Raw genomic sequence first — 26,393 nt, 5'->3', positions numbered from 1 at the left:
CATTCCCCACTACCTGTGACCTCTCCTGGGCCTTTATGTCTCTCTTGTTTCAGTTCTAGCCCATCGCTGCCCAGTGTCTGCCGGCCCTAGATCCAGACACCTTTCATTCACCACTACCTGTGACCTCTCCTGGGCCTTTACGTCTCTCTCGTTTCAGTTCTAGCCCATCGCCGCCCAGTGTCTGCCGGCCCTAGATCCAGACACCTTTTATTCACCACTGCCTGTGACCTCTCCTGGGCCTTTACGTCTCTCTCGTTAAAAGTTCTAACCCATCGCCACCCAGTGTCTGCCGGCCCTAGATCCAGACACCTTTCATTCACCACTGCCTGTGACCTCTCCTGGGCCTTTACGTCTCTCTCGTTTCAGTTCTAGCCCATCGCTGCCCAGTGTCTGCCGGCCCTAGATCCAGACACCTTTTATTCACCACTACCTGTGACTTCTCCTGGGCCTTTTCGCTTGGTGGTCACCACATCTGTTACCACACTCACTCTGTGATTGAATTTCGTCCATTTAATGTCATTTGGGCTCAGAAGCTCTTACAAGGTAACGGCTGGCTTGTCTGCACAGTTTCCCTGCTGGGATAGACCTGGGACCCTCCGCTCCCGGTGAATGGCCCACCTTGTGAGAGAAAGCTCTCAGGAACAGGGGTCCTCCATCTGAACCTGTGAGCAATAGAGATTGTCTGCTTGAGTTGATTTTTTCTTTTTTGTGACATAGAGACAGAGATAGGGACAGACAGACAGGAAGGGAGAGAGATGAGAAGCATCAATTCTTTGTTGCAGCACCTTAGTTGTTCACTGATTGCTTTCTCATATGTGCCTTGACCGGGGCGGTGGGGGGGGGGGGGGCTACAGCACACTGAGTGACCCCTTGCTCAAGCCAGCGACCTTGGGCTCAAGCTGGTGAACCTTGCTCAAACCAGATGAGCCCGCGCTCAAGCCAGCGGCCTCGGCGTCTTGAACCTGGGTCCTCCATATCCCAGTCCGATGCTCTATCCACTGCGCCACGGCCTGGTCAGGTTGCTTGAGTTGATTGCCTTCTTACAGAACCCTGCTTTATTCTTCTACTGTGACTTGATTTTTCAGGGCTCCTTGCTAAAACCAGAAGTGTTTGTGCTGCTGTCTCGGGGATGAAGTTGGAAAACTTGTCCCTCAGATCAGCCTAGAAGTTAGCAACCACAGACTAGGGTGATCCATGACTGTAAAACTGACAGGCCTGCTTTCTTCTTTTCATGGCTATTTGCAGTTTTCTGTTTTATGTATTTTTTCTCTTTTTAATTTTTCAACCACAGTTGACATTCTATATTATGTTAGTGTCGGGTAGACAGCGTCGTGGTTAGATGTAAGTGACATAATGTACGAAGGGGTCTCCCCTGGACGTGTCCTACCCACCAGGCACCACCCGTAGTTCTTATGGTATTTCTGACCCTATGCCCTGGGCTGTTCTCGACGTCCCTGTGACTGTTCTGTAATTACCAATCTGGACTTCTCAGCCCCTCCACCTCCTCCACCCAGCCCCCCCCCCCCCCGGCAGTCTGTTCTCTGTATCTGTGAAGCTGTTTCTGCTTCATTTGTTTATTTTGCTCTCTAGATTCCTCTTCTTTCTTAACCTTTGTAATGTCCTCAGGATCTTGTGTTAGTACGTCCATCATTTCTCATCGTAGCAAATCATCAAGGCTTTCAAATCGCAGGTGTCCTGTTGTCCCTGTGGGTCACAGCAGAGGGGGAGGTTATGGGGACCTTCTACACGGTCTTAGCCTGTACAGGGAAGGCAGAGTGTAAGGCGCCCCCGGCCTGCAGTCGATGCAGAGCCGGCTCCCGTTGTGCCCAGGCAGGTGTTTCTGGGAGGTCAGCACGGCCCGCCCCACTCGAGTTCTCTCTTGTTCTTTCTTAATTTCATTGCTGCGCAGCTAGTCTGTGAGAGTTCGTAAGCCTGTGGTCGTGTTTTATTCTGGCTGAGTTTATGTGCCAGTGACGCATTTGTTTTGCTGTGGGAGGGGCTGCAGGGTAGTAAAGAAATCGAAAGATCCTGGCCTTCTTCTCATTTGTTCTTTCAAGAGAATATTCCAGAAAACACGTCTTAGCTTTCTAATGGAATTAACTTGATAGACCTACTCTTTCCAGTTCTGATCTGATCTTATAGGGACCGTGATTGGGTTACGTAGTTAAAAAGATGTTCTTTCTGATGTTAGTTTGACTTTCTCTTAAAATGTGTCTGGTAAATGTGGCGACCTACCATGAGTAGAGAAACCTATGATGTCTGTAGAATTTCTTGGCCTTCAGAACTTTTATTTATAAGTGCCCTTAAAGGGCATAAGTGTTCTAATAACAACTGGCACTCAGATATTTGTTAGGTGCCAGGTACTGTGCCACATACAGCATCACGATTGTTAAGACACCTTCTTGAGGTTGGTATTGCTCCCATTTTACAGGTGTGCCAACTGAGAGTGAACAGGTAAGTTGGTCCTTCTGGCCAGGATTGTGACCTCTTGACCTGTAATTCTCACTGTAGTTATATCCGTAAACGTCACAGACAAACCTAAATGATGCTCCCTGTAGCAGGAGGGTTGGGGTAAACCTTTGTAGAACAGAAGATGCAGAGAACTGTGTGTTGACAGGATTTCTTTCAAGGGAGCTAAGTGATGGGAAAATGGTAATTGAGGATTTTCACCCAGAGTAGATTGTCCTAGTAGCTAACTGTTAAAGGAAAGAATTTTAACATCCCCTTTTATTGTTTGTCAAGTGGTTAGGGAATGACCAGGGGTGTTTACATTTAGGTTTGCAGTGTAGTACTATTAATCATTAAATAATCAGTCCTTTTCTTACCTGTATCCTTGAGATGGGAAATTTTATCCTAGAATACTAAAGGACCCTATCGCAAACCTAGCTAGCTGCCATGTGTAGATGAGAGAGGTAGTCACATCATTGGGGGGGAGGGGACTTGTGTTTTTGGTAGGTCCTTGTCTGAAGTGAAAAGAAGCCATTTAACTCCAGCTCTCTTTAGGGAGGGTTTACTGCTACGAGTCAGCTTTGTGCCGGGTAAGCAGACAGCTGGCATTCCTGTCCCTTACTTGATAAAGGTGATCGGAACGGAGGATACAGAGGGAATAGCCAGGAGACTAGATAGATAGAGGGCTTCCAGTTGGCTTTGCAACAAAGGAGAATTGTGGCCCTATGCAAATCATTATTGATCTGGCCCTCACTTTCCTGAATAGTAAAATGACGTTTTAAACTAGCTAATCTTTAAGGTCTCTGTGCTGAAATTTTGTGATTTTACGTGTCCTACAGAACCAAACCTGGTAAGATAACTGAGATTTTTTTTTTTAAATCCACAGACTTTATAGGGACATTTAATGAAACTTGGGTCATATTATTAGAACTCATTGACTGCATTATAGTAGTTGTAAATGCAAAGGCTTCTTTCTTGGGGGGTGGGGAGTGAGAGGTGGGTGCTGGGTCTCTGTGGTCCTCAGCCCCTGGCCTGCCTGGATCCTGAGCCTGGCCTGTCTTTCCCCACCATTCCTAGTCCTCACTGCCCCACTCTGCCTGCTCAGACCTGCCCTCACTTCCTGGGGCTGATCCCCTGGGCCTTCTGTTCTCCCTCTGCTGACTGCTTTTCTGTTTGTTTGTTTTTAAGTGAGAGGAGAGGAGAGAGTCCTGCGTGCCTGCGGACCTGATCCACCCAGCAGCCCTCGTTGGGGGCCGATGCTGGGCCAGCCGAGCCACTGGCTGCCAGAGCAAGGGTGGGAGAGAAGGGGAGAGGAAGGGGCAGAGAAGCAGACGGTCCTTTCTCCTGTGTGCCCTGACCAGGGATTGAACTCGGAACGTCTGCTTGCTGGGCCAGTGCTCTGTCCGCTGACCCCAATGGCTAGGGCTTTAATTTAAAAAAATTTTTTTTTCCTCTAAGTTTCTCTCTTCAATATCTGAACACTTTGAGGAGCTGTTTTAGCATTTGAACTCTGGCTGTCTCTTTGAAAATCCCCATTTCTTCCTCTGGAATATAGATTTTTAGAACACATCTTCATCCTAGAAATACAGATAGGAATCGAGGTTCTTAACATGCCAGCTCATGGAGCAGACCAGCCTGCGTGACGGAACTTCTGAGTGCCACAGGACTCTATGCTGTGTCCCCAGTGTTTAGAAACAGACCCTTTTTAGCCTAGTGAAGATACCCTTTGTGACTAGATGCACGCAGACACACACACACACACACACACACACACACACACACACACACACACGGTTTCCCCCCTTTTATTTCCACACGTCGTGAGCATCCTGCAGATTCTTAATCACAGTTACTCTTCCCTGCCTTGCCCCTGCCCCCGGCCCTTTGCCTGTGTCATCACCTATTTATTCTGAGGCCTCCACACCGGTGTTCTGGCTGATCCTGTGTCACAGGAGTTCCCTGCTGACCTCTGACCCCTAACTTCCTCCCTCTAAGAGAACAGGCCAGTCCCTGGTCATGATCCCACCACCAGCTGTGAAGGTGCATTTGGGGTCATCATTGGCTATGATGTCACGTCTGTAGTACCACCGGTCCGGCCAATAGATTCCTGGAGTCCTGCACCAGTAGGTCGATTGGGAGGAGCCATCAGGAATGTTGTGTGAGCTTCACAGGCAAGTGCTGGGACTGAGGACTTGGCACTGGACAAGAAGGTGGTGGCCCTGGAAGCCCAAAACTTTGATAGTGACTAGATTGTTTTGTTTTGCTTTTTTTATTTGGTTTTATACTCAGGATCTCAAGGCTTTTTGTACTGTCAGGGTTTTTTATTTATTTTATTTATTTATTTATTTATTTTTTTGTATTTTTCTGAAGCTGGAAACGGGGAGAGACAGTCAGACAGACTCCCGCATGCGCCCGACCGGGATCCACCCGGCACGCCCACCAGGGGTGATGCTCTGCCCACCAGGGGGCGATGCTCTGCCCCTCCGGGGCGTCGCTCTGCCGCGACCAGAGCCACTCTAGCGCCTGGGGCAGAGGCCAAGGAGCCATCCCCAGCGCCCGGGCCATCTTTGCTCCAATGGAGCCTTGGCTGCGGGAGGGGAAGAGAGAGACAGAGAGGAAGGAGGGGGTGGGGGTGGAGAAGCAAATGGGCGCTTCTCCTATGTGCCCTGGCCGGGAATCGAACCCAGGTCCCCCGCACGCCAGGCCGACGCTCTACTGCTGAGCCAACCGGCCAGGGCCCTGTCAGGGTTTTTGTACTATCTTCCCTGTTTGGGAGTTTCAACAGCTACTTTGAAACAGGGCTCAGCCACCTCAATTTACAGCCTCAAGAGACTTTTTACCATTAGAATTATTTAGATTCTACACTTACCAGGAAGCTCAACCTTTCACTCCTCAGTGATAGTTTCCAAAATCCAAGTATCTTCTCATAGAGAGCGGCTCCCGGCATTCGGACCAGCTGCCTGAGGATCTCTGGGAGATTGCATTCAGGGGACAAGCTAGTTCCCATGTAGTCAGAACTCCTGCAAGTTACTAGAAAAAGACAGACAATCCATTAGAATCACGGGCCAACAATAACAGGTAATGTTTGCTGAGTGTGTTGGATCCTGTCCTAAGTGTGTGAAGTCTTGTCTTAGTTACTTCCTGTATTTCCCAGTGAGGTCATCATTAGTATGATCCCTCTTCTGTGCCCGAGGCAGTAGGGCGTGGACTGGACACTCATTAGTTCCCTGAGGGCACCCAGGCCGGAGGTGGTGGAACCAGGATTTGACCCCAGGCAGTCTGACTTCCAGAGTCCATACTCACAATGCCTTTGGCACATTATAATGGCCAAAGGGCATTTCCAGGCCCTCCCAGAAAGGGAACACAACAGGTTATCTCTGTTGAAAAGGTTCTTTCTCTTCCTGTCAGCCTTTTGGATTTCTACTTTTTTTTAAAAAAAATTAAGTTCAGAAACATTTTCCCTGCTCTGTTCATCTGGGGTCAGTGGCACTTAGAAGTGCATTCCTCTGGTGGCACTTGGCACTTAGAAGCATGTGTGCGGTTAGTCATTGAGGTTCCTGTTTGTATCCTTCGTGTCACTCCCAGCGCACAGTAGGTCCTCAGATATAGTCTCAGTTAATGAGTAGTTGGTCCATCGTGAACTGCAGCTTAAAAAATCAAAGATCCTGAAAGAACTTCAGTATGGGTTTAGTAGAAAGCTCTCCATTCATTTAAAATGGCAAAAATTTTGCTTTTATTATATTCGTAAATATTAAGCATCTAGTGTTATTTATGATGTATCCACACCTTGGAAAACGGGCTGCCTGAGCTCATGGAGCTGATTTGTTCATAAGATAAGATGAAATGTTATTTACTGAACAGTTGTTCATTTCTAGCCAGTTTTGAAAGATATCTACTGTAGCAGAAAAACCTTGTTTTTCTTGAGCTATTTAATTACATGTAAACGTACTGTTCAGTGCTAAAGCAGAAATATAGATTATTTCCTTTTTATTTATGAAACTGCCAAATAAACTGAAATAATCATAAGAAAAACGGTTGTTAGAAAAATGTCAGGTCTTTAATAAAAATGTCTGGAAACTTGAAATGTTATTTAGTGAACCATTTGAGTAGTTGCGGGTGACCATGTGCCCAGGTTGACACCTGTTAGCTTTGTGTAGATATTAATGGCACTCCTTTTATTCTCAGTGTCTGTTTGAATATAAATTATATCGTGACCCTCATGTAGTGTGTCAGCTGTTGATATCCTTGACTTGATGCTTCGTTTTACATAATGGTTCACCTTGCAGAGATGGATGTTGGAAGTCCTACTGCAAACAGCTTTCAGGGGGCTGGGGGAGCACGCTGGACTCCACCCTAATTCCCCAAATCTGTAGACAACACAAGGTGGGACAAAACTAGCTTTACAGTTGTGAGTATGGGAAAGGGTTAGGATTGATTAATTAGTCTGATTAATTTTCCCATATGAACCCCACCCGCTATTAAAACCAAATAATAACAGTGCCCGTGTTTTCATGTTTGTTTGGAGAGTTAGAGGGTCTTTCCTTTATCACGAAGTTCAGAAGTTTTACTAGAATAGAACTGTGTGTACGTTTTCCCCCCATTAGCTTGCCTGCTACGTGGTTCATTTCTACAAGTCCGTCTTCAAACTGGAGACATTTCTTTTCTTTCCTTTTTTTTTTTTTTTTTTTTGGTTTTGGTTTATGTACATATCTGTATTAGACATTAGCCTTTTATTGTGATAAAACATACGCAACATTTGTCATTGTGACCATCTATCTGTAAGGGGCTAGTTCAGTGGCGTTCACCGTGTTGTGTTACCGTCATCACAGTCTATACCCGAACCTTCCAAACCTGCTCATCCTCCCCAACATACACCCTGTGCCAGTTAAATAATAATTCCCTGGTCCCTCACTCCCCACAGCGCTCGCTAGCCTGTAACCTCTGTTCTACCCTCTGCAGAGAGATTGCCTTTGTTTCTGTCATTGTAGCCATGTTTGCCCTGTGGAACGCCTATGATTGTGAGTATGCTTCAGATTTGTTCTTGAGTTGCTTCTCAGTAGTCACTGGCTTTATCTACTGAATTTTAAAAGTCAAGTTAATGCCTTTTCACAAAGTTTTAATTTCCTGTGCTGTCATTGAATCTTATCTCTCTCTATTTTTGAGCAGTGTCACCGGTGGACCGTCTCATAGTCCATGTCGTTACAAGCAGACTTGAGCTTGCTCCCTCTCTCCCACTGCTGCTGGGTCCTTGGGGGTGGGCACCTTTGTCTCCCCTCGGGCCTCTGCACAGGTCAGAGCCCTCCGTGCTCTTGGAGCGTGGTGAGCTTGAGTGATGAGAGGGCTCAGTGGTGCCCTCCGCCCCTGCAGGCGGGTGATAGGGGCACTAGGAAAGCCCACCTGGGAATTTAAATAACGTCAGATCCCCATGTCCTGTGATTCTGAGTGAACTGGTGGAGAAAGAGTTTGGTATTTTTTTTAAAGCTCCTTACCTGATTTTGGTTTGCAGCCAGAGTTGAGAACCCGTGCGCTCCGCCGGGAGTGGGCAGACCGTTTCCGTCCAGGCCCAGGGAGTCCGGGCGGACAGTCAGCTGCAGCTGCTCCTCCCGGTGAACATGGCTGTGTACCCTGCAACTTTGTTTCTCACGGCAGTTCACAGCCTGAGTTTGCTGAGCCCTGATCTAAACCAGCGAGCACAGTTACCCCAGGTGTGGATCGCAGCACCGAAGGCGGGAGAGGGGCTCACGTGACGGTTTATCACGGGAGGCGCAGGAGTGGACTCACTGGCCTGCTCTCAGCGACCACACCCACCCGCCGCCACGGCTCCGTCCGCAGACGTGTAGTTCGACTTTCTGCAAAGGGGGCTTGGCAGGCCGTGGCATCGTGATCGCGGTGGGGAGTTGATCGGTTACATAAGTGTTAGAAATGCTCGTATACACTTGAGTAAGCATCTTCAGTGCAGCACGCAGTGTCCTGTCCGAATGTCTGAGAACAGGGGGCTGATAGAGCAGGTGGTGATTTCTTACTGCCTTTGGTCAGAGGGGTCCGTGGCTGGTGATGTTGTTGAACTTCAGTTCTGCTCTGTGGTCTGTTCTGTTTGTGGAAACAGTGGTTTCCCAGCGTTGGACGCGGGTGCCATCGTCCTCACCTGCCGCTGTGAACTACCTGTACTGGGACGGGGACGGTGTTGTCTCAGTTTTAATCTCATTTTTTAAAAAATATTTGTTTTAAACAGCATCTGTGAAGTTACGGGTTTCAGGTAATTGTATTTACTTTAGCAACATGTTAAAGTAGAAATAAAAAATTAGGAAAAGATCTTCAGGAACCCAACAGCTGTGAGTGGACAGTTGGGCGTGGCGGGGCCGGTGCTGTTGGCCTTGTCCGGAGGCAGCACAGTGGCCGGGGTGGCGGGTGAGCAGCAGCAGGGGAGGAGCCCAGGGCTGACCCTCACCCTTTTCTAGCTGCGATGACGTCCAGTCGCATGGAACTCCCCAGCTTGCGCTTGAGGCACTGCGTGCGACATGCATTCTTCACAGAAGCCCGCCGTGTTTTCTCGCAAATGCCCGATGTCTTACAGTGACTCAGAGGCTCAGGAACTTGTCCAAAGTCATGAAGCCGGATCCTGGAGTTAAGATTCAAATTCAGGTCCTTGTTTCTCACGCTCAAAAATTATTAGGACAGAGAGGAGGCTAGAAAGTGACCCCGAACTTGGGTTAGCGTCGCCAGGTCAGGGAATGGACACCCCCTCCCCGCCATGCACAGGCCCAGCCTTGGACGCCCTTGCTTTGCTGTTGGTGGTTGGATGCTGGACCAGGATGACTGTGGCACCTGAGAACGGGTGTGCTCAGGGGCCCCTGACTGTTTTCCAGGGAACCCGGGGCTCTGCCTGTGGTCGACATAGGAAGTGTTCTGTCCTAACAGGCACCCTTGGTGCTCGACAGCACTCAGCTGTTACGTGAACGGTCGTTGAGGTTTTGGCCGATTCGTCAAGACAGCGTTAGCCCACCAAGTCGGCCCCCTCATCCCTGAGCATCCAGGGAGGAGGGCGAAGAGGAAATAGTGCTCTACTTCTGGGGAAACAGCCCTTTACAAACCCCCCAAATGCATATCCACTGAACCACATTTGTGTACTTCCTCTCCTTTCCTTCCAAGAACTCTACTGGAAATGACAGAAAGAGAAAACCGTAAAGATATGAGCAGACCCGTCACTAATGGGGCTGGAGAAGGAGAAAGGCACTCCCGTGGTCCAGAAGCAGTGGGGCCTCGTGGAATCCGTAAAACAGCGGGGATCAGGTCAATGGTGGCATTACACAGCAAAGGATCTCACAGCCCCGTAGAGGCAAAAGCAGGACGAGCTAGAAAAATGAGTTTTTCCTAATGGGATCCTGGCAAGTTCCCAAGATTTGAAGCTATCGGGAGTGGCAACAAAAGCGGGTGAGGAGAGAGCTCGCCCAGAATGAATGAGCCTGAGACGGCTGTTCTCGTTCGGCTTTCGGGGAGTTTGGCCCCGAGGTGCGGCCGGCGGCAGGGCTTGCCTCTGCCAGGAGGACCGTCCAGCTTAGTTTTCAGTAAACTCGGAGGTTTGCCAAGGCAGGATGCGGGGGGGGGGGGGTGACAGCCAGAAGGAGACGTCGTAGGGGTCCCCACCTTCCAAGGATATGCGTCTTCTGAACCTTGAAATGCACTTTCGTTCCACCTCCCTTTCCTACCCGTTCACCGTTATCCTGGTGTGTGCCAAAGAGTCCTTGTGCCACCAGGGTCCTCATCAGTCCAGACCCCCTCGGTAAGTGTAGGCAAGCAACCGAGGGTCATCAGACATTTGAGAGAGAGCACATCAACAGGATGGTTGGCGAGAAGCGAAGACAGGTCTGAGACAACAGCAAATCTGTGGACAAGAGCATCCGTGGGAAAGGCGCCCTGGGAAGAGGAGGGGTCTGAGAAGCTCATGGTGGCCAGGTGGTGACCGGTGACCGGAGGGAGCTCTGACTGGGGCAGGAGATGGGGCCAAGGGCCAAATGGGAACTGGTTAGGGCTTGGGAAATAGTGGTCTGGAAAATGGGGCAGAGTTTCCTCCAAAATTCAAAGCAACAGGTTCAAGCGGAGACTCATGAGGGGAAGTGAGCGCTGTGGAGGTTGGGTCTGGGAGGCAGGTTCCCGAGTGAGAAGCAGATGGGGAGGGAAAAGCAGCCCGTGTTCCTGTGATTCTCGGGTGCCATGGGAGATCAGATGCCTGTTTCCAAACAGCTTATCCAGGCGGGAGCTGAGAGACCATGCGTTCATGAGCTAGCTCGCTTCCCTCAACTGGGTGCTGCTTTTTCCCACACCACGAAATACCATATCTTCAGTACGTCAGTTGACACCCAGCCTTCTCATTCAGAGCTCTTCCAGGTCACTTGACCGTTCTTGTTAATGCATAGTGTCGTTTCCCCACAAAGGCTTTTACGTTGTCCATTTGAAAATAATTTTAAACTTAGGTGAAAGTTAAAAGAATCAGAAAAGTAAGTGGGAGCCCTGTGTAGATTCTGCTGTCACTAACGCTTCATGCCTTTGTTCTCTCAGTTGCTTTGCTGCCTGTGACTGTACGGTAAATATGTTTTAAATCGTTTGGTACTATGATGCATACACCATACCCTACTGAGCTTTTTATAAAAATGACCTTAACTGTGTTATTATTTGCATCATTAGACTTGGTAATCAGATTTGGATATCTGTGAAGTTGGGTTTTGTTTGTACTTTTTACTTGGTTAATTTAGCAAGCCTCCCCCCTCCCCCAATTTAATTTAATCATACATCCCTGGAAGTTGAACGGCTTCCTTTATAATCTCTCTGGCAGCTGAAGAACGGGAGCTGCTTCGGGGATAGTTCTCCGCGCACATGAGTGAGTCCCACCAGGCTCTCCTCGATGGGACATTCTGAGAGATGTAATGTTTCTGCTGCCTTTCATTACGCCGACTGCCATATAATGGGCAATCTTCTGTTATACAACTTTTAATTTCAGCGCTGTTTCGTATGGAACCTTAATGTATAAAGGAACCTTAATGTCTAAACATTAAGCCATAATTAAGGATCCGGAGTTAAAATCCAGCCACAGTTTGTATATGTGCCAACAGTGACAGCCACGCCTAAATTCATCACTAACTCTTTTTCCGAGCAGCTGGGAATTTCTCTTGATATCAGTGTTAGGGTGGTCCTAATTTTAGGAGGGTTAAAATGTGGGAAAATGTATCTCAGAACACTTTTGTGGCGACATTAAAAGAAGAAAACTGGACATGCTCTGATAGAATCTCCCCCCACCCCCCAATTTTTTTTTCCTTTTAAGTTTCAGAGAGAACATTGTACTTCTCATCTGTCTCTGGATGCCAAGACTATCCTGTTTTGTTTTTTTATCAATTCCTTAGAGAGGGATCTTTGACCATACATAGAAACGTTTTGATTTCACTCATTCATTGAACTGACGTTGTGGGTCTCTTGTCAGCAGGATCCTCTGGGAAGCACTTGCTAGGGTGAGGTTCGACGTACAAAATTTTTACTGGGGAAAAGAACTGAAAACACAAAGGACGCTGAGGCAGAAGCGGGTGCGGTAGAAAGGAAAGGGGAAGGAAGGACGCATGTGAGGAATGGGACTGAGACCCCAGTGCAGCTACAGGGAGGTAGTGGCCAGCCCGAGGGGAAGGTCTGGGGCACAGATCTCCCGGCAGGGGGTCTTTACTGGCTGGACCGGAGGGCCTCTCCCCACCGCTGTGCTCAGCGCCTGGGCTGGCATCACCTGCAAGGTGAGCGGCCTCTGCCCGGAACCCGGGGCAGACCCTGCAGATGGCCGCAGGGAGAGCTGAGCCGTGCGCTGCATTGCTGCAACAGCTACTGAAGCGCGGCCACTCTGGGCGTGAACCTGAGGGAGTCGCTTTACCTTGCAAATTTTTGTTACAATTTTTTTTTTTTTTGGAAAAAAAATAAGATAGTACTGATACCATAGGGTTCTTGAGAGGCGTGACTGAGTAGTATATCCTTAAAAAGAAGGGTGGCTGAATGATGGAACCACTCAGCTGCTAACCATTATGTTCTTTTTGTGTGTGGGGGGTGGTGATGGTCAAGGTCTCTCCACTTCACGGGTTTGACCTTGTCATGGAAAGCATGACAAATACAAACATACCGGAACAGAGGTATCTCAGATGATAAGTGGTGCTGTTAAAACCAGACGATGTGACAGAGTGAGGGCGGAACATTTTCTGACACACAAGCACGAGAGCGTTACCACACAGCATTTCTTCCTGCCTGAACGAATGACTAAATGGATGCAGCTGATGGAGGAAACATGGGTGGGCAAACTAACAGGACAGGACAGACTGTGTGCTAGCATGAGGGCAGGTGGAGTTCCGTGTGCTTTTTGTTTTTGTTTTTTTACAACAAATAGATGTTTCTCTCAAATCAATCAATAGATTTAAAAATTAAAAAAAGTGTAAATAGTCTTCACTTGAACACCTCAGGATCAATTGTTTCAGTTATTGATAGGGAATGAGCAGAGAGATATTCTATTTTTTAAATTTTTTTAATTTTAATTTTTTAAAAAAATTTTATTCATTTTAATTTCTTGTGGTTTTAAAATAAAGATGATTGAAATGGATGGGGAGTTTTGGAATCCAGCGGGTACTCTCTTACTCTTACTTGCTAGGAAGAAATACCTTAGAAATCAGGACTTCCGCCAGGAAACAGAAACTGAACTGGGACAGAGGACACTAAAACAGGAGTCGGCAGCTTTTCCCTACGAAGGGCCAGATAGTAAATACCTCAGGCGCCCAGGCCGGTGGGGCTGTCAGAGAGACAGGGCCTGGGGCCACAGCAGGGAAGCCGCCTTAGCCCTCCGGTCCGTAAGGGGCACGGCTGTGTTCCAGTCCTTCTTTCAGAGTGCTGGCCAGTCCCTAACGGGCACGGCTGTGTTCCAGTCCTCCTTTCAGAGTGCTGACATTTGAATTTGATGTGTATCATAAAATACTATTTAAAAAGAAATTTTTTAGCCATTTAAAAATATAAAAAACATTCTTAGAGCTCATGGCCCATCAGGAGAACAGGCGGAGTGTTGGATTTGAGTGCCCTTCGACTAGAATGTTGAAGAACTTGTGGGCGAACCAGTTTGCGTTACTTGGGAGAAGGAAGCGAAGCACTAAGAACTGACTTTTGAGGAGGTCACATTCCTGAGTTTAGCTTATACAGGTGGTTCTAAAGGTTTAGGCCATCCATACGCCCACTGAGGTTAGTGACTCGGAAGCAGAGCCTCGCTCGATTGCCCGTGTTTCTTGTGGTTGGTTGATCGAGAGGGAGCAGGAGCGAGCACTAGTCTGCATGATAAATCTCATACACAGAATCGGATCCTATCACTCCTGTTTGTAGTGCCTGAGCAAATCATACATGTCAAGCGACGGAAAATGCATGCATGCCTCAGTCCTCAGCATGTCTCTGAGCTTTCTGTACCAGTCCCTGAAGAGCGTCCGCTCCCCAATTCTGCAGCCCGTCCCCTCGCGCCCACCTGTATGGTAATCTGTTCAGCAGACAACTCGAATGGATCCCTGAGTGCTGGAACCAACCTAAACATCCAGTTATTCGCTTTTACAAACAATAGTGCAGTGAATAATTTTGTTAAATCATTTTTTGTATAGTTGTTGTATCATTCTTTTTTGCATAATATATAACCACACGGCATTTAACATATTGTGCAAACGTGCAAGTGTATGCTTAGGACATATTTCCAGAAGTGGATTTAATGGGTCAAATGTTATATATGCATTTGCCGTTTTGCTCTCCATGGCAATTGTAGTGATTTATAGAAAAATATGAGCAGCTCTTTCCCTCTGGGGAAAAAAAATTAGCACATTTTAATCCACCCATATTGATTTATGGTATCTTGTTTTAGTTTTAATTTACATTTCTCTCACGATTGGAGTTGTATATCTTTTCACATGATTATGATCCATTAATGTTTACTTTTATTGAACTCTGTTCATGGTCTTTGCCTGGTTTTCTATTGGGGATATTTTTTAAGGAGCTCTTTACATATGTGAAAAATTGTCCTTTGTTTTTGATAGTAGTTATAAATATTTGTAGTTTATTTTTTAACATTGCCGAGGGGTTTAAAGTTTTCAAGAAAAATATTTTTTTTTATTGATTTAAATTTATTGTGTTTACATAGATTCAAGTGTCCCACTGAATACATCGCCCCACCCCCACGTTCCCCTCAACATCCCCCTGCCCCCCTCCTCCCAACACCCTCCCCCCTTCTTTCCAGGATTTGCTTTTCTGCTGTTTGTAACGCTTTGTTATGTGTACATAATCTCACCAGTCTCTTTCCCTTCTCTGATCCCATCCTCTCATGCCCTTTCCCTCTGGTCCCTTTGATCCCACCTCTGTCTCTATTCTGTTCCTCAGTTCACATTGCTCATTGGATTCCTCAAATGAGGTCTATGATATTTTTCTTTTTATAAATTTAAAGTATAGTCCTACTGGCATCTTTCCAGAGGTCTCAAAAATCTGCCCGCCTCCCATTTATCCTTTTTACTCTTTCTGAGTCTTCTTTCCGGCAGACCTCCTGTGGCCTCCGAGTCTTCTGCCTCCCTCTTCTAAGGACACTTGTTCTTGGACTTGGGGCCCGTCGGAGTCCAGGGTGATCTCAGCTCAAAACCATATGCAGATCAAAAATGTTTGGTCTGAATAATTAATGCTCTTGAAGTGTATTTTCACTTTCTCTCAACAGGAGAATTATTCTCTGCCTTCTGCCATGCACAGTGTGGGTGCTGTTACTAGCATGCAATCAGGGACTCCCAGTGATAGCAAGTAAGGGAGAACATGTAAATACTTAGTTTTTATTTCTTTTTGCCCCATAAACTTTGATTAATAAAAAGAACCATGTTTACATTGTCTTACTCCTTTTTTTATTTTCAGCATAGATGATATACTGAACCACCTTGGTGTACGGTGTTAAGTTAGAGCAGTGGACTTCAGAGTTGTCTTACCATGTTAAAATTCAAGAGGCGTGAGCCCAGAATAGTGCCCCTAAGCACTGTCTATAGCTCATGGGGTATTAATGCCATTAGTATAGAACAGAAATGGGCATACAGAAGCTTTATACCTTTCGTCCAGTTTTATATTTTTTTATTTAGTTACCTCCTAGAAAGTTGGAAATTTCAAAAATGTCAGCAAAAATATTGATTATGAATGGGTTTTCAGCTCATAACGATACATGATATTATGCATTTTCTAGTTCTATGGTCCCCTGTCTGAAAATTGAGTATAAAAACTGTCTGCAAAGTAGATTTATTCCTACTGATCTGGTTTTCTTGCACAGAATCCTTAAACGAGACAAGTAATGCGTAGACTGAATATATTAACATGGGGTTGTAAACTATATTTTTAAGGTTACAGTTACAACTTTTTAAGTGTGATGAAATGTCTTTTTTACTCTCCTTAATAAAATCTATCATTTATTGTACTAAAGCCTTTATAACTGAGCGAATGACAGTCTTTTCTGCAAAAGCAGTACCGACCAGGGAGAGTGTAATGTGGTCTCCACCCGGGCGGTTGATCACAAGCTACTTCCATATTTGGGATGTGTTCTTCACTCAGAAACAGGACGCTCGTATCACTGAGATGAGTCAATAGATTGTGTAGCTTTCCTTCTTTTTGGTTTATTGATGATAACTTCTTGTTATCATCACTGTATAAGGTTCGTCAGTTTTGCTCATTAAAACATAAGTAATGATTGGAAATTAAAGGAGGCTAGAAGAGATCTATCTTGATCATTCTGGTCTAATTTTCTTTTTCCATCTTAAACATGATGACTTTGAATTCTACCTGAGAAGTGAAGGGACTGTCGCAAACTGTATCATTTATTGCTGGTGGGGTCTGAGCGAAAGCCTGGGCTCTGGATCTCACACCATCACCACTCTTCTTCGCAGCACTTTTAGTGCCTAGTGAGTTGCAAACAGTCACTCCATAAACGTTTTTTGGAATGTAAATGTGAGCCATTAATCTCAAAGTATAAATAAACTATTCTTTTTTATTGCTTAGATATAGTTGTGTTCAAAATGAACTCAATTTTAAGCTGCCCTTAGTTATTAAGGAGAAAATATTTTATTATCAGCAGAAAATATTTTAAAAGTAAGAGTCTAGCTATATTTAAAAGATACTGTGAGATTATAAAGAATAAAAGAGGAACTAATAGAAGCCTCATCACTAAGATAGTGATCATTTTTCTGTGTTTCTATCAAGTTGTGTGTGTGTGTGTGTGTGTGTGTGTGTGTGTGTGTCTGCCTAAATTCTTTTCAGTCAATGGTATCATTTTGGTTGTTTGCTTTATAATTAACTGATTATATGAATTTTCATTCTAATAAAGTTTCCTTTGAAAGAATCATTTTTAAGGTTGTGAGGTTATGTAACATTTTGTTGTTTTTGGTGTATCACAATGTATTCATCCCTTCCTCTTACATAAACTGACCTCTTTGGAGGTTTCTAGTTTTGTCTGTTATAAATCATGCTGAAATAGGTCAGTGGATATACTTCTTGTCAGGCTTGGTGACGTGTTAGCGTAGGGTTGCTGGCCGTGACAGCCGGTCGGAGCTCTTGGGTGTGCACCACCAGGCTGCTCAGGGGAGCTTGTTCAGGGACCTTTGTGGCCATGTGCCAGTCGGAGTGTGCCTTTGTCCTTGCCAACTTCCTCACTTTCAAGTACCTTTGCGATTTTGACTAGAGAACACAGTATTGTATTTTAATGAGAATGTGTTTGATTGCCCTGTTTTCTTGGTCCCCTTGTGGTTGCTTCAGGAACAGCTTTGGGGAGAGGCCAAACACTACACAGTAATACACTTTGATTGCAGGAAACATTAACATGAGAGAGGATGTGAGTGTTAGAACCAGGGAAACCGAACTAACTTTTAATGAATACTCAGGGAGCGTGTCATGCATTTTTCTAGTTTCCTTCTAGCGTTTATGAGGTAGGTATTTGTCCTTTCCATTTTATGAATGAGGAAACTCTGTTACAGAGAGGTGGAGTGACTTTGTCCAAAATCAGTGTCACTTGAAAATGATTTTAGAGCCGGGTTTCAAACACAGGTGTACTAGACTTGAGAAACTCCTAATCGTCCCACATAATAGGCTCTGAAATATTAATCTGCATAAGCAAGGATTTTTTTTTAAAAAATCACTTATATCAAAAGAGAAATTAGATGTCAAATGGGCATTTTTGTTTCAATATATTTTTAGAATAACGAAAGTAGGCAAAGCGAGAATGTACCTGAAATTTTACGATGCAGGGGTATTGTGTTAACATTTGTGTATACTTAGAATTGTGTGTTGTGGTCTCTGAGGGAGGAGGGTCACCACTCGACATTGGACCCACTGTGAAGGTTGCCCCTGCTGTTGTTCAACACCCAGTATGATGGCGAATTGCTGCCCGGGATGCCAGCAGTGTCTCTCCTGACCAGCGTGGGCATGTATTGGAGAAAGTGGGGCGTGGAGTAGAAGTGCCCTGGGTTCCAGGTTCACCATTTGGCTCTGTCATGTACTGGTGTCGTCCTGTGCCATTAATGTAACTCTTCTATGCCTTGGTTATCTCATTGCTTATCTTGATACCCCCACTCTCCCAAATCAGGTAGATTTAGCACTTTCACTCTGTCTATGGAAACTCTAGTGGTATTCAAGCCAAGTGTGCATAGTTAGTTACAAAGCCTACAGTGGAAGCTAGATCATGGATACATACATAGTCTCTTATTAGACAGATACTGCCACAGGGGTGGCTTGATTATGACTTCTCATACATTTTTGTTTTCAGGTGTTCTTTTTTCATTGTCTTCATACATGAGTATAACATAGTGATACAGCTACTCATATCTCTGTCTATATGAGAGGCCCTAAGGAAAGTACATTTTCACACGTAGGCACATAGGTTTGCATACTGTTAAATTATAAACAATACTCAGCATTATCGCAATGATATCTAGAGGGTACTTTATTTCTTTGTAACATCAATATTTTATAGAGCACCAAACACATTTTTCTATTAAGTTTCCAGTTTTTAAATAACTGTTCAACTTAGGTTGATAAATTCTATAAATGTTTGTCACATTCTTTATTCTTCTGTTGAACTGAGAGCTATTTTGTGTTGACTTCTCTCTCAAAATTTTTGGTTCATTGTGACAAGAACAATTTAGGAGGTTATAGACGTGTGAGCTCTTTTAGGTGGTTTAAAAAAAACACACCAAACTTCCCTCTTTTGTGTGGTACATCTCAAAACTTTGGGGGATAAGAAGAAATGACTTCTTAGAATTCCTCATAAGGGATGTGGGGACATGGGGAAGGGTGTAAAGAGGGACAAATATAAGGTGACAATATGATTTGACTTTGGGTGATGGGTACACAACATAACCAGAGTTCAAATGCTATAGAAACGTTTACCTGAAACCTCTGTACTCTTATTAAACAGTGGCACCCTGTTAATTTTCTAAATAAAATTAAAAAAAAATTCCGCATAAGTTTAAAAATGATGAGCTAAATTACTTTGATATTGATGAGGTACATATATTAAGCAACTTACATTTTATTTTTCTGTTATTTTTAGGATTCTGAGTAACAATAAAATATCTGAGCTGAAGAATGGCTCATTTTCTGGGCTAAGTCACCTTGAAAGATTGTGAGTATTTTTTTTTTTAATCATCATCTCTTACTTGTATTTTACTTAATGCATTTTTATTGTAAATCTAGTACTGAACTTCCAACTTTTCAAAATAAAAATTGAGTTTTTCCAACATTTTACTGGGAGAGATTTCAATAACTGAATTTTAGAAAGTAGCTGGTCATGCTTTCACTGATAGGTGGAGTCTGAAAAACAATATAAAGAGACAAACAAACAGAAATAAACTCAAAGGGACAGAGGACAAACTGACGGTTATCAGATGGGAGGGGGTGTATGGGAGAAGTGAAAAGGATTCAGAAGTATGAATTGCCAGTTATAAACACAGTCACAGAGATGTAAATAAAGTAGAGCACAGGGACTGTATAGTCAACAATATTGTAATAACTCTGTATGGTGTCAAATGGATACTAGACTTATTGGGGTGTAACTTTGTAAGGTGTATAAAGTATATAAATTAGTTGTACACCTGAAACTAATATAATATGTGAACTCTAAGTGAAAAATATATTAAAAAAACAAACTAGTTAAAGCAGAGGTCCGCAAATTTCCATGAACGGCCAGATAGTCAATATTTTAGGCTCCGTGGGCTATATGGTCTCTGTGGCAGTGATTGGACTTGCCGTTGTAGTTAGAGGGCAGCAATAGACAATAAATAAATGAATCGATGTGAAGGGGATATTATTTGCTGTAAAACAGGCCATGGACCCCATAGCTCATTGACCACTGGCTTTTCAAGTGCAAGTACGATTTTGAAGTTCTGTCCTGCCGTGTGTGTGTGCCTCATAAAATAACCAAGCAGAATTAAAAAGAAAACAAAAACCCAGGGGGAAAACTTTTGGATAAACTTGAATTTGTTATCCAGATGTCTCTTAATGTGTTCATTGTGTTTTGCTTATGATCAGCTGGGTTACAAGTAGCTCGCTCTCTGGTTTCTGTGGTGGTTGCTGTTTTGCCTTGGTGAGTTTAGCACAGCGCATATTTAATTTGCTTGTGTCCCAAATGCTGTTCTAGGATTGTGCTTCAAATTCCCTTGTGACCCGTACATTTAGGATAGCGTTCCAGATGACAGGGAACATCTCTTGTGCTGAATACCCAGCTCCCCTCGTTCTCTGCGCTCTGTGTCTCGTGCTTCCCTCTCTCTGTCCCGAGGTGACTTCTCCCTGACCTTCCCTGACCACTTCACCCACCGGCTTCTCCCACGGTTGCACTCCCACAGGGCTTCATTGCGCCCGTCACCGGAGTGTTATTGAAGCACATACGATCTAAGTGTCTGACCCCGTCTCCAAATACAGCCGCAGTTTGAGATATTAGTGGTTAGGACTTTAACACAGGAATTTAGAGGGGAGACACAGTTCAACCTAGACGTTCAGACTATGTTGTTTATGGATGACCTGTATGTTGTTATTAAAAGTTCTAAAATTTAGACCTCGTCTAAATTCTTTCCTCAGTTTTTTGGTACACTTTTTCTTTGTTTTCAGACTGTTTCTAATTGAGAACTCCTGTGATTTATCCATTCATCCATGTAGTCATTCACTCAACCTTCCTCCCTTCCCTCTTCCCTCTTAGTTTTACAGTGTTGTCATTCATTCTTGGGTTGTGTTCTGTACTTAGCAGAATTCAGTGACGCCCTCCTACACCAACATACTGTTCCTAGTGATTCCTGTGACTGAGAAGCCCAGAGTGAGAGCTGGCCTTCAGGCCTGGCTGGACCCAGGGGCTCAGCATTTGTTCTCTCTTCCTGTCCATTGGCTTCATCAGACAGGTTCTTCCGTCATGCGGCCAGAGGATCACTGACAGCTCAAGGCTGACTTCTTGACCCCTAAATCAAATCAGCAGGAATGGCCACTTCCTGACCCCTCCTGTCTCCTCCCCCCGAGTTCTAGGTTTAGTTAGAGTTAGACCAGGTCGTGGGATCATGCCAATTATTAGGGCCAGAGTCTTTGAAAAATCAGGACGGGGTTGATCAAGTCCCACAGCTGGGGTTGTGGGAATCCTAGGCACTGTCTGGTGTGTACCCTGTGCTGTGGGAAAGTGGAGAAAACAAAGGAAAAGGCCGCAGAAACCAAAACTATGCTTACCATGGTGACATAACATCAAATAATTGATAGTGACGATAGCTGTTATCATTGTTAGAGTCTGGGACTTGTTTTAGTTACAATCTTTTATGGGACTGTAGTTTAGTGATAACTTTGAATTGGAATGATATTAGAAGACACCTTTTTTGACATACATTTTTATTCTGTTATTGACCAAAACAAACAGTTTTAGAGCCACATTCCTCGAATTTGAATTCTGGCTCTGGTGTTTCTACTGGGGTGAACTTGATTTATTTATTTGTTTTTCTTTTGGTGTCAGTTTCACCCCCATTATTTTTATAATTTTTGTTTTCTATATGGTAGGTAAGTGCAATGTGCCAAAATATTTGTTACCGTGTTCATATGTAAATAACTTATTTTATTTTTAACAGGGACCTCCGAAATAATCTCATTAGTAGTATTGATCCTGGTGCCTTCTGGGGACTGTCATCGCTAAAAAGATTGTGAGTGTTTGAATTGCTTTGCTTATGAATGTGAACTGTTTCTTTTGTAAGTAACTAGACAAAAACAGGTTTTTAATAATTTTGAGACGTTCACCTGGCCAGATCCATGGTAGGAAGGAAACAGAGTGTTTAATATAAGTAGCTGAGAAGGCGGTTAGTTGGTATAGCAGTTTGCCCTGTTTGGTGAGTATGTCCCTCTTACGCTAATAAAATCATTGCCCACTGGCTTTGCCAGCTGTCATTCATCTGTTTTCTCCAGTTACAATTGCATTCAACCCGGATCTGTGGTGAATGCCATTTCAGTTGAGGTCCCTTTCGTTAATGATTTAAAGTGTTGCGATTGCCATGTAAACTCCATCTGTGTGTTATTATTTCGAAATCTAAAGGCCAGTTTTTGTTCTGAAGCTGAGCACTCTGCTCTCTGTCCTCCTCTTAAGCTGTTGGACAATTGCTCAGAAGTAACCCTGTGCTCGTTGGACAATTGCTCAGAAGTAACCCTGTGCTGAGCCGTGTGTCCTGTCTGTCCCCCACCCTTTCTTCCTTCTACAGGCATTTATTATGTGCTGGCTTCTAGCCATGCTCTGACCTCCCCGGAGCCGCTCACAGGGATCCTGTAGTCTCTCTGGTGTCTGATTTCACTACTGTTCCCCCTGCACTACTAGCAATACCCCTTACAGAACACTGGATTGTTTTTCTGTGCAATAGGTCTCCCTTCGGAAGTCCATCTGTTGACACTTAGGGGTGGGGCAAGTGGATGGATAATGGAAACACATCCTGCATATATGCTGTAAGGGATAAAACAATAATACCCGGCCAGGAAAGGGGCAGGGACCACGTGGGAGGGGAATGGCCTGCCACAGAAACAGCCAGCATTTGTATTTCAACTTGCTTCTTGTATTAAAGAATAACAAAAGAGTGGATATAGGTGTCAAAACATGTCCCCTGGGGCAACAGTTCAGTTCTTTGGCCACATCCTAAAGTAGATCGGGGGAAGAGTGCTGGGAAGTTAGGCCAAGGAAGGACTAGGCTTTTGTAGGCTTTGAGGACTTTCTGACATGTTAACAAAAATTCTAATTCTATTGTTTAGATGAAGGGGGGGAACTAGCAGAATTTTATGAATATGGATTTGTCATGATCAGATTTGTGTTTCTGAATATTTCTGATGACAGTAAGGAGAAACCACTTAAGTGCAGAGAATCAGGGACAAAAGATGTTGAGGAGAGAGACCACCTCCATTCTTGCTTTTTTTTTTTTTTTTTGAGAGAGTTAGAGAGAGACAGACAGGAAGGGAGAGAGATGAGAAGCATCAACCCATAGTTGCGTCACTTTAGTTGTTCATTGATTGCTCCTCATGTGTGCCTTGAAGGCAGGAGGCGCTCAAGCTGAGCCAGTCACCCCTTACTCAAGCCAGTGACCTTTGGGCTCAATCCACCGACCATGGGATCATTCTGATGATCCCACACTCAAGCTGGCGACCCTGCACTCAAGCTGGCGACCTAGGGGTTTCAAGCATGGCCCCTCAGCATCCCAGGTTGATGCTCTATCCACTGCCCCTGTTTGTGTGTCTGTTCTGTCTTTCTCTCTCTCTTGGTTCTGTTAGGCTTTCTTAGTATTTAAGTTTTTCTTTTAAGAGTTCAAGGTACCAAGTATCATTTATGTCTTATTTGTTTTCCATAGTATTTGTATAGTAACACCAGCTATGTTTGCTCTTAGTGATGTCATGACTTACTTAAATGTTGACACTGACCTTCCATCCTTCTACTTTGGACATTTTGTAGCTCTTATTCTGTCATTCACAACCTGCTTATTTTTATAGTCAGTTCCAGTTTTAAGAGTTTCCCATGCTAATTTTTAAGGGTTTCTTTTTTTAATATTACTTTTGTAGGTCAAATTATTATTATTACTATTATTATTGACAGAGAGAGACAGTGTGTGAGAGAGAGGGACAGATAGGGACAGACAGACAGGAAGGGAGAGAGATGAGAACCATCAATTCTTTGTTGCAGTATCTTAGTTGTTCACTGATTGTTTTCTCATATGTGCCTTGACCTGGGAGGGGTTACAGCAGAATGAGTGACCCCTTGCTCAAGCCAGTGACCTTGGGCTTTAAGCCAGTGACCATGGAGTCCTGTCTATGATCCCACGCTCAAGCCAGTGACCCTGCACTCAGCTGGTGAGCCCGTGCTCAAGCTGGCTCAGGGTTTCGAACCTGGGTCCTCCACATCTCAGTCCGATGCTCTATCCACTGCACCACCGCCTAGTCATTCCTGGTAAAATTATTTCAGCTGAAGCTCATTCCTCCAGGTCTCCTCTTCGTTCCCATCTTGGGCAGTCTGAAGGCTCAGGATTCGGGAAGATTTAGAGTAATAGGAGTTAAAGGAGTCTCTCTTAGTCTTGTAAAATTTGAAGTTTCCCCTCTGTAGTAGGGGGCTGATTCCCATGGTCTCACTGCGGTGGGGCCGGTGGCTCCTGGCGTTTACCCGGCCGTGTGTGCTGCAGAGGGACAGGCTGGGGGGTGGCCAGAGGAGATGGGTGGTATCCTTCCTTGCTCATGCCGCTCTTCACTGTTTTCCTAAAGGCTTTTTAATGAAACCAGTCAGAAAAGCGAGCCCGTTTGGGGTCAGTCAGCAGGGCATGGAGACCGGAGATCCAGGAAAGGAAGATAAGACTTGGAGGGTGGTAGGCATGCGGCAGGCCACAGAGAGTCACAGTGAGTCAGGTTAGTTGAGAGTTTGGTGGCAGTCGCATCCACCCGGTTGGCCACACAGAGCGGAGAGACAGCGATCGGCACCAGTCTGGGTGCCCGCGGACTCATGAGTCCATGCCGTGTCCCTGTGGGGCTCCCGGGATGTTTGCAGTTCAGCGGGCTCACACAGCGACCAGAGCCTGGCTGTGGGCTTAGAATCCGCTGACAGAGGCGGGGCCCCGGCCAGAGTCCAGCTGCTAAGGGTCTAGGAGGTTAGTAGGACTCGGCCAGACTGACACAGGCCAGGGTGGGGAGCTGGGCCGTCAACAGGCAGCGACCCCTGCAGAAACTGTCGTTAGGCTGAAAGGGTTGGATTTATAACCGCAGCACTGCCACGGCTCACGTTGGTGGGGCGGACTGACACCGTGTGTGTGTGTGTGTGTGTGTGTACACGGCTCAGTTCGACCCTGTGCCTGTGGACACGAGTCCTAAAGCAGGAATCTGGCAGACTGACACCGTGTGTGTGTGTGTGTGTGTGTGTGTGTGTACACGGCTCAGTTCGACCCTGTGCCTGTGGACACGAGTCCTAAAGCAGGAATCTGGCGGACTGACACCGTGTGTGTGTGTGTACACGGCTCAGTTCGACCCTGTGCCTGTGGACACGAGTCCTAAAGCAGGAATCTGGCAAGTGGTGTTAGACCCACCCTGGCGGAAACTCGGAAACTTGACCAAAGTCACGTCATCTCTTTTAACTGCTCCTCCCAGTGGACCTGATGCTGAAGTGTGAGAACTTCTAGAACAGGGGTCCCCAAACTACAGCCCGCAGACTGCATGCGACTCCCTGAGAGGCCATTTATCCAGCCCCACTGCACTTCCAGAAGGGGCACCTCTTTCATTGGTGGTCAGTGAAAGGAGCATAGTTCCCATTGAAATACTAGTCAGTTTGTTGATTTAAATTTACTTGTTCTTTATTTTAAATATTGTATTTGTTCCCGTTTTGTTTTTTTACTTTAAAATAAGATATGTGCAGTGTGCATAGGGATTTGTTCATAGTATTTTTATAGTCCAGCCCTCCAGTGGTCTGAGGAACAGTGAACTGGCCCCCTGTGTAAAAGGATTGGGGACCCCTGTTCTAGAACATTTGACTGCAGGGTGAGGCAAAAGTAGGTTTACAGTTGTATGTGAAATACAGTTTATTCTTGTATTATTTCTCATGAATTATTGTATTATTTGCTATACATACAACCTGTAACCAATTTTGCCCCATTCTGTTTTTCCCTCCAACGTTTTTTTTAAGGGGAGGGGTGTGACGTCATACTGCCACATAAGATGACTTACGTTTGCCCTGTGTGATCCACACCACTGTGGTCACAGCTCTTTTGGAAGGAAGCTTTTTACTTTATTTTATTTTAGGAAGACTAATGCTAACGGTATCTCCGCGTCGAGATAGAGGCTGAAGAAAACTGGGCTGTTAATCAAAACCACAGTTCCATTAGGATGTTTTAAGGACACAGCAGAATATCTTAGGTTCTCCACCTAATTCTTTTTTTTTTTTTTTTTTTTTTGTATTTTTCTGAAGTTGGAAACAGGGAGGCATTCAGACAGACTCACGCATGCACCTGACCAGGATCCACCCGGCACGCCCACCAGGGGGCAATGCTCTGCCCATCTGGAGTGTTGCTCTGTTGCAACCAGAGCCATTCTAGCGCCTGAGGCAGAGGCCACAGAGCCATCCCCAGCGCCCGGGCCATCTTTGCTCCAATGGAGCCTTGGCTGCGGGAGGGGAAGAGAGAGACAGAGAGGAAGGAGAGGGGGAGGGGTGGAGAAGCAGATGGGCGCTTCTCCTGTGTGCCCTGGCCGGAAATTGAATCCGGGACTCCTGCACGCCAGGCCGACGCTCTACCACTGAGCCAACTGGCCAGGGCCTCCACCTAATTCTTTATCATCCAGTAAATAATTTCTCAGTTACTGCCATCCAAAATACATATATAAATATCTCGTTCAGTAGCATTTGATGTAATTACTAGTCTCGTACCAGGCACTGCCTT

General features: G+C 45.3%; 1 protein-coding gene across 1 annotated transcript in view; it reads left to right on the top strand.

The window, feature by feature from the left end:
• ADGRA3 (adhesion G protein-coupled receptor A3) overlaps window positions 1–26,393 on the top strand; it is a 114,680-nt gene that overhangs the window by 12,993 nt on the left and 75,294 nt on the right. The window contains 2 exon segments of the mRNA XM_066384744.1: window positions 19,046–19,117; window positions 21,588–21,659. Coding sequence (XP_066240841.1) covers window positions 19,046–19,117; window positions 21,588–21,659 — 144 coding nt within the window.

Source organism: Saccopteryx leptura, chromosome 5, assembly GCF_036850995.1.
Source record: "Saccopteryx leptura isolate mSacLep1 chromosome 5, mSacLep1_pri_phased_curated, whole genome shotgun sequence".
Classification (NCBI taxonomy): Eukaryota; Metazoa; Chordata; class Mammalia; order Chiroptera; family Emballonuridae; genus Saccopteryx; species Saccopteryx leptura.
The sequence above is the reverse complement of the archived record's forward strand: the minus strand, read 5'-3'. Positions and strand labels throughout refer to the sequence as shown.